Below are 13,774 nucleotides of genomic sequence, written 5' to 3'. Positions count from 1 at the left end.
GAGTGGGACCATTAGTATGGAAGTAAACCGAGACATTCTAATGGGATGGGACGAACTACGGCTAACTCTATGTGGAGTAAGTTATGGAGGTTATCTTGCCCGACAATGTTCACATTTTTTTAACTGGAGTACGCTACATGACACCCTTCCTTGCTGAGTAACGCTTGCAAATAGACATATGAAAATTTCACCAATTTGTCCCACTTGCTCTAAGGGTCTAGAACATACAAAACATTTGCTTTTTCTGTGTACTAAAGCAAAGGAGGTTTGGAAAAGATTAGGGATGGATGATATTATCACAAAATCTCGTGAGGTTGATCGTGCTAGAGAGGTGGTGTTGGAGTACTTAATTCTTCCACGAGAACAAGAATTGAGAATTATGGAACGCCACAATGTGCGTGAAATGATTGCTATCTCAACATGGTATCTATAGTGGGAAAGACGAAAATTGGTGCATAAAGAGAAAACTCAGAATGCCCATCCGATTTCTATGGGAATTTTAGCCCTGACAACAAATTTCATGAGTGCATCATCCCCAAAGGCCTCAATGAGAAGGGAGGACCCCCCTTGGGATTTGTATGGTGGGAAAGACGAAAATTGGTGCATAAAGAGAAAACTCAGAATGCCCATCCGATTTCTATGGGAATTTTAGCCCTGATAACAAATTTCATGAGTGCATCATCCCCAAAGGCCTCAATGAGAAGGGAGGACCCCCCTTGGGATTTGTGAAAGTTAACGTGGATGCTTCTTTTGATCATAATCTGCTACAAGGCACGATGAGACGGTACTTAGATGATATAGGAAGATTTATTGATGCGAATGTATTGATTGACTATTGTGCGGATGTATTGATAGCTGAAGCACTGAAGTTTAAATTTGATCCAACACTGGTGCAAAGGGCGGGTTGCAATCGCTAAAAATTTGACCTAACACTAATGCAAAGGGCGGGTTGCAATCGCCTCATTATTAACTCGGACAATATGAATGTCACTGGGATAATGAAGGATGGAGGACGATCTACGGGTGCGGCGACGGCAATATTCGATGACTGTTTTCATTATGCGTGTGATTTTGTAGTTACTAGAATCGAACATTACAATAGAGAAGCAAACAAAGTTGCCCATGAGCTCACTAGACTAGCAATATTTTCTCAGATTTCTGAATGGTTTGAAGAACCATTAGATGAAATTGTAATGTTACTCATAAACAATGTCTTGGTTGTTTCTAATGAATAAAGTTCATGTTTACTTCAAAAAGAAATAACCTTGCACAAATCACATAATTCATCACTAGTGCACGGCAAACAGAATAAGTTCCAGCCGCCAAAAAAAGATTAAAAGAAGACATCCAAATCTAAAATCTTAAGATGTCTATTTATAAGGGCACAAAGACGATAGGTTTTAGAACCGTCACATATACAGTTCACGCCAGGGTTCTTGAATGCTCGCTGATTTCTCAACCCCCGTCTCAATGACAATTTCTTTGGAGAACTCCAAGTTGATGTGCTTGGCTACGTGATCTCCCACGCACTGCAGCACCTGGAAGTAACAATAGGCAGGGAGATTAGGTGACCAAACAGGCACTGGAGCCACAGGCATGTCGATAAGGTTAACTTGTATAGAAAATTGTAAAAGGATAGCACAAACTAACTGTAATAAACCAGACAGAATTGCGCCAAGATGAGTTCTTTCACAGTAAACAAGCGCTTTTTGATATATAATTTTCTATTCAAGTTGGGTGGTGTACATTGTGGTTTGTGAATTATTGCTCCATAGAAATATCGTGGAGTTCAAATTCTTGTACAATTATAATACCACATATAAAACTAACAAACAAACCATTAGTTGACATTAGAGTAAACCTTCACAAACATCACTAACTCTTCCTTTCTATTTGGAAACAAGATGACATCAGGACTTTTCCTAGTCACTATACAACTTTTATATAGTTCAGCAGGTTCCAACATTAATGGTAGCTTCAAGGTAGCAGACCACATGTAAGCTATCCACGTTTGCAAGCTAGTATGAAGTTGCTCTCAAATTTGCCACTTAAATTACCATAGCAATTTCCCGTTTCCTTTATTCTGTATAAAGTACCATAACTATCCGTAAGAACTCCAGTGAAAGATACTGAGAAAATACAAAAATGAAAAGGGAAGTTGTACCTCAAGGTCAGAGCCTGAAGAGCTTTTGCCTTGGTGCTGCCCACCTGACGTGACAAGAAGAACTGTGGGTATCTTCAATACCCGCACCATTTCCAGCAAACATTGTATTGGTTCACTACGTATTTGCAAAGATGGAGGAGTTTTAGTAGTTCCGTCAACAAACAAGTGTGTAAACTCATTTGATGCCCCTATTTCAGCAGCATGAAGTGTAGTTAACTGCCCAGTTTTTGTTGCACTTGATGGTCTTGTGATGAATGGTACAATCAGAACTGGCTGGATGGAGGGAGCTTCAGAAGAAATCAATGCTAAAATCTCATTCATAGCACATGCAGCAACAGGAGGCCTATAGTCAGGCAGAACAAAAAAGGACACCTGCCAAAAATTAACAGGCTTGAATGTAGGTTGGATGTGGTGTCCATAAGCAGCTGTTTAAAATTTGATTGTAATTGCAAGGAAAATGTTCCATGTCATAAAAAGTAGGCCAAAAATATATTCAGTTCTTCATTAGCAAATGATCATCAAAGGTATGAAAGCCAATAAAAAGCCTTTTCCATTGGCAATGGATTACCACAAGTTGTTCCATTATTAGCATGAACTTACAGTGATAGTCAAATGGTATAAGCTAATTTTGAGCATCACATCCATGAAAACAAGTGGACCCCTGGCGCAGCGGTAAAGTGCCTCTTGCAGAAATGCAGGGAAAGGCTGCGTACAAAAGACCTAAAGTGGTCGGACCCTTCCCCGGACGCTGTGGAAGCAGGAGCTACATGCACCGAGCTGCCCTTTTTTACATCCATGAAAACAGAACTCTGTGCTAAATCATACTCTGAACTAATAATGCATCAAAGTGAACTCATGGAAGTAAGGACATGGCCAGGGACAGAGCACAGCAACAAGTTGCTAACACATGAACGAAATGCAAGGTTGCGGCAACGATGACATATGCTGGACCTAAAGAAGAAGAGAATGGCACTCCACTCCAAACACTTGGATAAGTCACATGATCAAAATCGAACTCTGTTCCTCAGCAGCTAAGTTTTCTCTGTCTCCAAATTACACTCACTAGCTCAGCAGATGGGGCCATCAAACACTTAAAGACCACACAAGTTCCCGAGTTCCTTAACCCAGCTACTACAAATTGCTCAACAGTTCAACAACTTGCAAAATTACATCGTTTCTAGATTACAACATACTCCCTCCGTTCCTAAATATAAGTCCTTTTAGATATTTCACTAGGAGACTACATACGGAGCAAAATGAGTGAATCTACACTTTAAAATATGTCTATATACATTCGTATGTAGTCCCCTAATGAAACATCTAAAAAGACTAATACTCCCTCCGTCCGGAAATACTTGTCCTAAAAATGGATATATTGGATGTATCTATAACTAAAATAAGTCTAGATTCATCCATTCTTAGGACAAGTATTTCCGGACGGAGGGAATATTTAGGAACGGAGGGAGTACATCTTTCAGTTGAACTGGCCTTGGTCTGAAATATCTAACTGAAACCATGTGATCTCCTATCCAACACCTCAAAGGGGAGGAGCTGGTCTCCGAACAAATGTTTGTTCAAGGAAGCGTAGTGTTTTTACATCCAACATAAAAGGCTTTCCGTTTGGTTATACGTAGTATTGTACTCCTTCCGTCCCAAAATAAGTGTTTTAAAGCTTAGCATAATTTCTATTATAAAGTTGAGACAGTTATTTTGTGACAGAGGGAGACGAATTGGATCTGTGAGATGGCGAGAGTAGAACACCCGCTTACCTGAGGAGAGCCACTAGAGTCAGAGAAGCTGACGAGCTCGCCGGAGGCCTTCTCGCCGTTGAGGCCGTACTTATCAAGAGGGAGCTCGAAGGGTGAGGAACCCCTGCAAGGACATCCACCGATCAAGGGTAAGCTGACAGAAGGCGCACGTTTTTGGATGGTTTAGGTTAGGGTTTTGAGGGGCAACGGGACCTCGTGAGCCCCGGTGACGGCCGGAGCGCGTCAGCGAGGGCTGCGCCGTAGCCCGCGGCGTCTCGGGCGAGGACGACCACCCTGGCGGCTACCCGCATGGCCGCCACAGATAATCGATGGGACGGGGAGTAGTGAAGAAGACTTCCTGGAGTTGGAATCGAGTTTTTCTTTCTCAAAGCAACCGCTGGACCAAAGCTGGCCAAACGGGCCCGTGCTTTTTGGCCGGTCCGGAGCAGGCCGGCCCGGCACGCCACGGATCAGGCACGATATGGGCTAATCGGGCCGTGTGAGACACGAAGCCCGTCTTGGACCGTGCCCGGGCCTGAGGGCTCGACACGGCATGGCCTGTTTATCATATTTATTATTTATTCATATATATGTAAGATAAAAAAAATCTAATAAATCAAAATCCGTTCAAAAAACAGTTTAATATGTTAAAGTCGGCCCAAAAAACAGTCGAACAGGCCAAAATCAGCCCAAATAACAGTCTAAAATAAATAAAAAACTAACAAACTAGCGGGCCTAGGGTGCCCACGGACCGACCCGTATAGCCTCGGTGTCGTGCCTGGACCGGGAGGCTGCGCACGTGGGCCGGCACGGCATGACCCGGCTAATATTCGTGTCGGGATGGGCCGTGTCGTGCCACGCCCATTTATGACAGGTCGTGCCGGGCCGACCCGTTTGGCCAGGACTGCGCTGGACTCGACTGAGGGAAGAAGCAAAGCTATACAAGGGCCATAGTGCGAAAAAAGAGATCAATTTGGGCCTCCGCATTTCATAGTCCGCGGGTGTGAAATCAATGGGTTGGATTACTAGGAAACCCTATTTAGCGCCACACGCGTTGGTTAAAGGCAAATTTTGCTGAACGACACTTGCACCGCTCCACCATGGGCCGACCCATTTGTAGATCTGATTTGTGTTTTAGCCCGTGAACTTTTTCCAAATCGATGAACTTTTTTGAAAATCGGTGAACTCTTTTGAAAATTAATGATTTTTTTTTAAATCTATGAACTATTTTGAAAATCGGTGAACATAATTTAAAATTTATGAACTTTTTTCAAAATCAGCGAACTGTTTTAAAAAATGATGAACTTTTTTTTAAAATCGATGAACTTTTTTGAAAATAAATGTTTTTTTGAATTCTATGGACTTTTTGAAAATATATAAACATATTTAAAAAATCAATGAACTTTTTTTTAATAATCATTAAACTTTTTTCTCAAATCTGAATTTCTTTGAAATTCAATGAACTTTGAGGACTGGGGTAAAGCAAGGAATTTCTTCAAGCTCAACATGAGGAATATGCGTGTGGTGAATTTTTTGTTTCTTCCACATAGCACAGATGCATAGTAGTTGAGCTGAGTCCTGGTCCAGAACTTCATATGCCTGATGCGAGGATTGTCATAAGGATTTTCTCCAATGAAATACATACGTTCCTTAAAGAAGGATTCCTTTTGAAACTTTGGTCGCTTAGAGAACGGCTGACGCTGCATGGGCTGAAGGTTTTGCTTCTTCCCTTGAGGGGAGACAATCATCGCAGTCTTTGGATTGATGACGACTAGAGCATTCTCTCGATTTGGTGCAGGGACATTTTCTTCAACATGGTCCTCAAGATGAGGAATTTCATCTCCCTGTGCCTCAGGCTGAGGATCTTGCTCTAGGTGAGGAATGTCATCAACTGGAGCTTCTGGTTGAGGATTTTGCTCAGGAGGAGGAATCTCTTCATCCTGAGCCTCAGGTTGAGGGTTTTGCTCAGGATTTGGATTTTCTTCAGGCTGAGGATTTTCTCCTTGGTTTTCTTCAGCTTGAGGGGTTTGCTTGGTGGGAGAGCCAAATTCTTCAGCTGGTGCAGCTGATCCTTGAGTAGGTTCTTCAGGAGGAATAAAGGTCTGAGGACTGTCATCAATCTGAATTTCTTCATCAATGTGTTCCTCAGACACAACATTCTTCATTTCCACATCAGTCATGTGCTCGCTGTCTTTGCTTTCGAAGGGAGTCATCTCATAGGATGGAGCAATGTTGAGAGGCACAGGATCCACAGGAGCACTTTCATCAAGAGATTTGAGGCGCTTGGCCTCAGTTGATTCTTCTGTTGAGGAAGCTTTTCTCTTCTTAGCTTCCTTTTCAACAACCCTTGTTTCCTTCACGTCTGATGCAGACGGAGTCATTTTCTTCACCTTTGAAGGTTTTGATGAAGGCATTTTTTCTTCAGGAGGCGGAGTTATATCCGTCCTGGCAGTTTCCTCAGCTGAAGCAGTTTCTTCAGCTCGAGCAGAGCCATCAACTGGCTTAGAAGCATCAGCTGGAGCAGTTTCATCAGTTGGAGCAGAGTCATCAGCTGGAGTTTCCTTGGTGATTTCCTCACTAGCCGGTTCATCAACACGGCTTTCTTGATGCATTTCCTCAGCAGGGGCAATTTGTTCTTCTTCAATCTCAGGCTGCTGAGGTGTTGTTGGAGGGGCAGCCTTTTTGTTGTATTCATCAACGACATTAGTAGCCAACTTGATGAAATTGTTCTTGAGACTTTCACGATCAGATATCTTGGTGTACTTGTCTGTCAAAGTCTTCAATTCTGCCTGAGTGGACAAAAGTGCATCAGGCGTCAGACTGAGAAGATTCTGTGTGAGGAATTTCTCCTTTTTCAGCTTCGCAGCCTTTGCTTGTTTGGCTTGCGTCTCCTTCCACTTGGCCTCGTTGGTGAAAGTGGCCACCATGTGGCTGATCCCTGGGGGAAGCTTCAAATCATCAATAGGTGTGTTGGGTTCATCATACCATATATTGATGTAATCCAAGAGGACTTTTGGGTCCATGGCCAGAGGAATGGCGCTGCCTGAAGCTTGTGCTACCCTCTCCTGCTTGTTTCTGATGATGGCTTGCAGAGTCTCATCATCATATTCATCACCGCCTTCTGATGCAGAAGGGACTGTGATGATTTTGCTTGGGCTAGGTCTGGTTCCTCTCCCAGCAGTCACCTTAGTCTTCATTGGAGTTGGTGTAGACTTTGTTTCTGAGCTAGTTGTAGAAGGAACAGAGGAGCTGGAAACAGTCGGCAACTGCTTCACAATCTTCTTGTGTTCATGCTTTGAAGCCTTTGGTTGTGTTGAGGGTTTTGGTGCGGATGCTGGTGCAACTTTGTGAAGCAATTTCTTCTGAGGCTTTGAAGCCTTTGGTTTTGGCGGCACATATTTCACTTGAGGAATGGCCGTGCCAGAAGTTTCAGCTGCAGAGGAGGTGGCGGCAGTAGCAGCAGCAACAGATTCTTCATTAAATTTCCTCAGTGCAGCTTATGCGTGCTTCTGAAGCTTTGACAAATGTTTTGTCTTTTCCTCAGGATAATCATCAATTGTCTTGAGGCTTGAGGGGTGTGCATCCTGATAATCCTCGAGAGGAGGCCATTTGTCAGGAGGCTTAAGAGCGAATTTCTTTGCGTACTTGGGAGTGACGAATATGTATTGTTTCCACTCCTTAGCCCACCGACGTTCTATCTTTTGAAGCCTTATCTTCCTCTTGGGCATTGTCTCTTGCTCATCAGGTGTGCAGTATTCCAGGTATATGTCATCAGGAATATCGATGGCAGTGTTCTGTTCAAGCTTCTTGCCACCCTTTTGCTTCCTTTCATCTTCCATTTTCTTCAGCTGAGGCTTTTGCTGAGGAAATTGAACTCTTGAGGATTCTGATGAAGCTTGCAGATTTTCTTCAAGAAACGCTGCAAATGAGTTAAGTTGATGAGAACCTAGAGATTCATCAACCGACATTTTGTACCTGTGAACAGAGTATAGTTGCGAGGAATTTGGAGAGGTCATATGCGTTCTCAGATTTGATGAAATTGAAAATTTTAAAGTTGAGGAATTTGACCAGTGGGTTGAGGAATTTGTCTAAGCACTCTGATCTTGGGTTCCAGAGTTGTACAGATTCGAAAATCTGCACAATTGAGGAATCTCGTGAAGACTTTTAGATGCTTAGTGAAATTCATCAACAGTTGAGGAATGAGCAGTGTTTGAGGAATAGAGACTGATAGACACTTGAGGAAAAACAAGTTTCACAAATCTACGGTAAAATAGTAGATCAAAAGGGGCTGTAAAAATAGGGTTTTATTTACCCTATATAGCGTGCACGAAGAACACAGGAAGAAGTAGCAGTAGATGCTCTTCGGTGCGAGTCCACTGCTCCCTAACTTGGCAACAGAGGACAGCTACGGTGGCGGCGGACGAAGATAATCCGGTTCCGGCGTGATTTCGGCGACGGAGAGGTCGAGGCAGTAAAGCTTTTCCTCGCCGGTGATGAGACTTCTAGCGGTGGCGCTAGGGCTTTGCTGTAGCGGAGAGGAGGTCGAGAGAGAGAACGAAGAGTTTTGATCGGAGGGGGTAAGGACATATTTATAGCCCAGGTGAAAACTGTCTGGCCGATTCTTTCGGACCGAACTACCCCTGTCCTTTCGTCTCCGCATGACACGTGTAGCAACCGTTTAAAGCGGCGGAGATCGTGCTTATTTGATCGTGGGAAGTGGGGTTCAGTGTGACAGCCCGATGCCGACGTTCCAGAAGATTCCCCTTCTATTCCGTTTTCGTCGTTTGTCTATTTTCTTTTGTTGCATCATCATCGCATCATGCGCATCATCAGCATTGCATCGGCATTCCGTTGCCGCCAGTTTTCAAAACTTGCACCCGTTGTTAGTTGCCGGTTCGCGTCGTTGTCCGTTCTGAGCCCGACCGCACACGCACGCGCCCGCGGCATCGTTCGAACCCTGTTTGAAAAGCGTGCGTAAAACTTTCTCCGATCGGGTTGAGAATTGTCGTGCGGTATTATTTATATATAGCCAGGCCGCCTGTCGAATTTCGTCGCAACCGGAGTCCGTCTGGTACCCGAACGGTCGACCGTAGCGGCACCGTATTCGGTCTACCGTCGGACGGTCATCGGTGTTTTAAAAATTGTTGCCGTGCCGCCCGTTCTCCCTCTCGTCCCCGGATAACCACCCTACATGGCCACGTACCCGTTCCCGCGTTCGAAATCGTCCGAATCCGAACCCGCGGTTGGATCCGGAGCGCGATTCCGGTTAACTGAGCCCCTCTTTTCCCTATAAATACCCCCTCCCCCTAATTTCTAGGCAGCCATCCCTAACCTACCTCGTTTTTCGCGCCCCACCTACCCGAAACCCTAATTTCCCACCTCTCTCTCCTGAGCCTCCAGCCGCCGCGGGCCCGCCCAGGCCCATCTGGAGCCCACCCGGGCCCGAACCAGCGCCGCCGTCTGCGCAAGCCCGAGCTCCCTGCCCGGCGCTCGCTCCGCCTGCGCCCCGCGCCGCCGCCTGTGCCCCGCGCCTCCAGCCGCGACGCCCAGCCGGAACCCCACCGCTCGACCCCCGGCCTCTCACTGCCCGGGGCATGAGCAGTTCGCCGGAGCAGAGCCATGCCCGCCGCTAGGAGCTCGGCCTCCTCCGTCTCTGGCCCCGTTCGCCGCCAGCCGCCCAGTTCCGGTCGGGTCCGGCTAGGCCCGACCGAGGAACCCCCATTCCCGAGCTCCGCCGCACCTTCCCGTGGTGGCCGCCTCCCCGTAGCCGCTGCCGCGAGCTCCCTCCCTCGATCCCGATCTGGATCGGGAGGAGCGGCTCGCTCTCCCTGGGCGTTGACCGGCTCCCGTCGCCAGGACATGGCTCGGCCCAGGCCTGCCTCCCCACGCGGCCCAGGTGGCGCCGAGCCGGCCCAACCGCCCATCTGCTCCACCTCTCCCCAAGCCGGCCTATCGCCCCACCTCCGTCATGGGCCGAGCCCATCAGGTGATTAGCCCCCACTTCACCTCTATTGTACGTCTAGGGCGTTGTCTAGTTTTTCATGTCCGTATACTGTAGGCCCAATAGTTAGAGTCGGCCCAATTGTATTTTGGGATTTATTGCGAATTTAGTTATTTTTTTTTCAGGATATAGACGTATTTTAAAACGCGTGTATCTTTTCAACCGTTAGTCGGTTCGCAACGTTTTATATATGTAAGACGTGTAATTTCTCGCGTAGAACCCGTTTATAAGACTTGCATATTTATTTGACATTGTTTGACGTATCATATGCATGGATTTACGTGCTGTCTCAATAGGAAAGTGCTCGCATTTATTTTCCGCGCGTGTTTGAATTGCTCGAATGCCATGATAGAAATGTCCATGTTTTAGGAATCATTTTTGCATGCATTTTAGAGCGGTCATTGATATTTTTGCGTGTAGGGATTTGCCGGTAGTTTATTTTCCCGTATATAGGTTATTTTCCCGCATTAATGTGTGGCATTATTTTGTGTAGCAAGCCCCACATATTTTATATGTTTCCGGGGTAGAAAAATCCCATGGATTTTTCTGTGCAATAAGTTTTAGCTTTCGAGTAAGTTAGTTCGCGAGATATTTTGCTAAGTTGCCCTTTTGTTTAATTCGTAGGATTTATTCTGTGCCTCGTTTGAATTAGTTGTCAACTAGAGAGTTGATCTTGGATGTTTTGTTTAGCCCCTGCTATTTTTTGTTGCATTAGAAATGCATGTTTAGGTGTTGTTTGCTTGCTCTCAAGTTGCTAGAAATAGTGCTGTTTTAGGGGAGCTGAAATATTTCTAAGTCTGGAATCTGTTATTATTTTGTTGCTGTCTTGTATTGCTTGCATCTTGTGATCTGTAGCTCTTTTGAGGTTGGTCCAATGGAGTTAGTTGTACCCCTTGTGTTTCTATAGCATGCTGTGAAGTTTCATGCCATTTGGAGTCCTGTAGCTATAGGTTTTGCTGCTGTCAATATTGCTTCAGGCTGAAAACTGCACTTTCATGAGGTGTTATTTTCACTAAGTCTGAAATAATGTGTGAGATGCCTTTTTGAGACTTCTTTCCCTAGTGATCCATGATGCCATGCTAGCTGTTGTTAGTTGTTTGTAGTAGTGCTTCTTGCCCTCTTCCGTGCCATGCCTTGCTTGAGCATATCGGAGTTGGGTAGCCGAAGTTGTGAGGCGTAGAAGTTGCTATGTGGCTGTTTTGGGCAGTTTGTAGTCATTTCTTGTTTTGCTTGTAGATGTTGAACCGTAGCTCCGATTTGATCGTGTCCTACATGAAACTTGCTTAGAATCTTGTGTAGTTTCATTTTCTCTTGCTGGTTGCATGTGTTGAAGTGCTCGTAGCCGCCGTTGCACACATTTTGCATTCATGCCATCATATCTTGCGGTGCTTGTATCTTTTGAACCGTAGCTCCGTTGGAGATGTGCTTTATGTGTAGATTGCTGACCTTGACGCGTAGAATCACGTGAACCTATTTGTTTTGCTGTTTAACAACTAATTAAAGGTGTTAATTCAGATCTGATCAGAATTGTAAATTAACATGTGAGGTCGTTTCGGAGGTGCTATATGTCATCTCCGACCTCATTTAAAATGTCCAGGTAGGTAGTTTAATTTCCGCTTCACCTCTTGCATGTTTGACAACATTAATATTGCCGTGTAGATAACCGGGAGTGAACTAAATAACTAACATGGAGTTTTGTCAATATGCAACTCGTGCATATTGAGCTTCACTTAATGTGTAGTGTTTGATTGTGTGATTTGTCATGCGGTGACTTGCATGTATTCCGTAGCTCATGCATCATATGTGCTGTGCATCGTGTGGTGAATTTCGTGTGTTGATTTGTGTTTCCGGTTTGCTTCGTCTCGATAGAGTTCCGCAGCGTGCCGGATTGTGAGGACCCGTTCGACTACGTCGGTTCGTCTGCTTCACGGAGGCATTCTTCTTCCAAGCGGGATCTCAGGCAAGATGATCATTTCCCCAGATACCGTTACTATCATTGCCATCCTAGTTTTATCGCTTCTATCGATTATGTCTCGTTGCCTACCACATGTTAAATACCAGCCTCTCAACAATGCCATGTTAACCTTCAACCTGTTCGACCTAGCAAACCACTGTCTGGCTATGTTACTGCTGGCTTAACCTTGTTGTTAGTGTTGCTACTTGCAGGTGCAGATGCTTCCATGTGATAACATGGGTTCCTTGTTACATCACCATATTAAATGCTATTTAATTTAATGGACCTATATACTTGGTAAAAGGTGGAAGGCTCGGCCTTTCTAGCCTGGTGTTTTGTTCCACCTTTGCCCCCTTAGTTTCCGGCTACCGGTGTTATGTTCCATAAATGAGCGCTCCTAACACGATCGGGGTTGTTATGGGGACCCCCTTGATAATTCGTTTTAGATTAAAGCTGGTCTGGCAAGGCCCAACTTTGGTACTACATTTGCCTAAACACCTAATAAAATTGCATAGGGACTTTCCGGACCCCGAGGATAATTTAATCAACCCCCGGGCCAGTGCTCCTCATGAGTGTTGGTCCCACCTGAGCGATGTCCGGCGCCCCTCTGGTCACCCGGAGGTTTAGCGATCCCGACGTCTAGCTCATCCGCCGTGTCCTGAGAACGAGGTACGCGACTCCTATCGGGATCGTCGACACGTCGGGTGGCCTTGCTGGATTAGTTTTACCTTTGACGAGATATCTTGTGCATCGGGATTCCGGTGATGCTTTGGGTAATCTCAGAGTTGAGGTTTTCCACTAGGGAATCCGACGAGATCACGAGCTTCGTGATTGAGGATTTCTATGCGGCTTGTGGTAATTTGTGATGGACTAGTTGGAGCACCCCTGCAGGGTTTAATCTTTCGGAAAGCCGTGCCCGCGGTTATGTGGCAACGTGGAAGCTTTGTTTAACACTGGTTCTAGATAACTTGAAGTAACTTAATTAAAACATGCCAACTGTGTGCGTAACCGTGACTGTCTCTTTCGTGAGTTCCTTCTCCGATCGAGGACACGGTGGGGTTATGTCTGACGTAGGTAGGTGTTCAGGATCATTCATATGATCATCAGTAGTAAACGTCCGTTATGCGTAGATATTCCCCCTCTTATTTCTTATACTCGTAAGTTAGCCACCATATATATATGCTTAGCCGCTGCTGTAACCTCACCACTTAACCTTACCCCACCCATTAAGCTTTTCTAGTCTTGATACCTTTGGAAATGAGATTGCTGAGTCCCCTATGGCTCACAGATTACTACAACACCAGTTGCAGGTTCAGGTAAAGGTTACATGACGCGAGCGCGTTGATTGTTCATTTGGAGTTGCTTCTTCTTCTTCTTCTTCATCGATCTAGGATGGGTTCCAGGCCGGCAGCCTGGGATAGCAAGGATGGACGTCGTTATTATTTTTCTCGTTTGTTTTCGTCCGTAGTCGGACCCTGATCTTACTATTGATGATTATGTAATGTACTGATGTGACTCTGATGTAGCTTGTGGCGAGTGTAAGCCAACTCTATATATATCTCTTCTTTTCAGTACATGTACTTGTGACGATATCCATTCTTGCGACACGACGAGATGCGCTTCTATCCCTGACGAGGCCTTCGTGCCAAATTGAGGATAGGGTCGCATCTTGGGCGTGACAAGTTGATATCAGAGCAGTACCGACCTAGGAGCCCCCTTGATTGATCAAATTTGGCCGAGTCGAGTCTAGTGAAAAACTATTTGAGTCTTAGTTATATATCGGAGAGTAGGATTCTTTTTTTCTCCTCTTCTATGCTCTGGTGAGGAATCTTGACGTAATATTTTAATTCTACTCCTCTTCTCACTCAATTTTTTTTAGGATCACGCGGATATTCTTGGGATCTATA

General features: G+C 45.2%; 1 protein-coding gene across 1 annotated transcript; it reads right to left on the bottom strand.

Moving 5' to 3' along the window:
• Positions 1-1,196: 1,196 nt before the first annotated feature.
• On the bottom strand, positions 1,197-4,310 carry LOC123402960. The gene is made up of 4 exons (XM_045096929.1): positions 4,126-4,310; positions 3,934-4,036; positions 2,165-2,536; positions 1,197-1,538 (listed from the first exon to the last, which is right to left on the bottom strand). Exons 1-4 carry the CDS (start codon positions 4,221-4,223, stop codon positions 1,410-1,412), a joined length of 702 nt encoding a protein of 233 aa, XP_044952864.1. The 5' UTR covers positions 4,224-4,310; the 3' UTR covers positions 1,197-1,409.
• Between the last annotated feature and the right edge of the window lie 9,464 nt (positions 4,311-13,774).

The sequence above is a fragment of the Hordeum vulgare genome, chromosome 6H, assembly GCF_904849725.1.
Source record: "Hordeum vulgare subsp. vulgare chromosome 6H, MorexV3_pseudomolecules_assembly, whole genome shotgun sequence".
Classification (NCBI taxonomy): domain Eukaryota; kingdom Viridiplantae; phylum Streptophyta; class Magnoliopsida; order Poales; family Poaceae; genus Hordeum; species Hordeum vulgare.
Note: the sequence above shows the minus strand (reverse complement) of the source record. Positions and strands in the feature narration are given on the sequence as shown.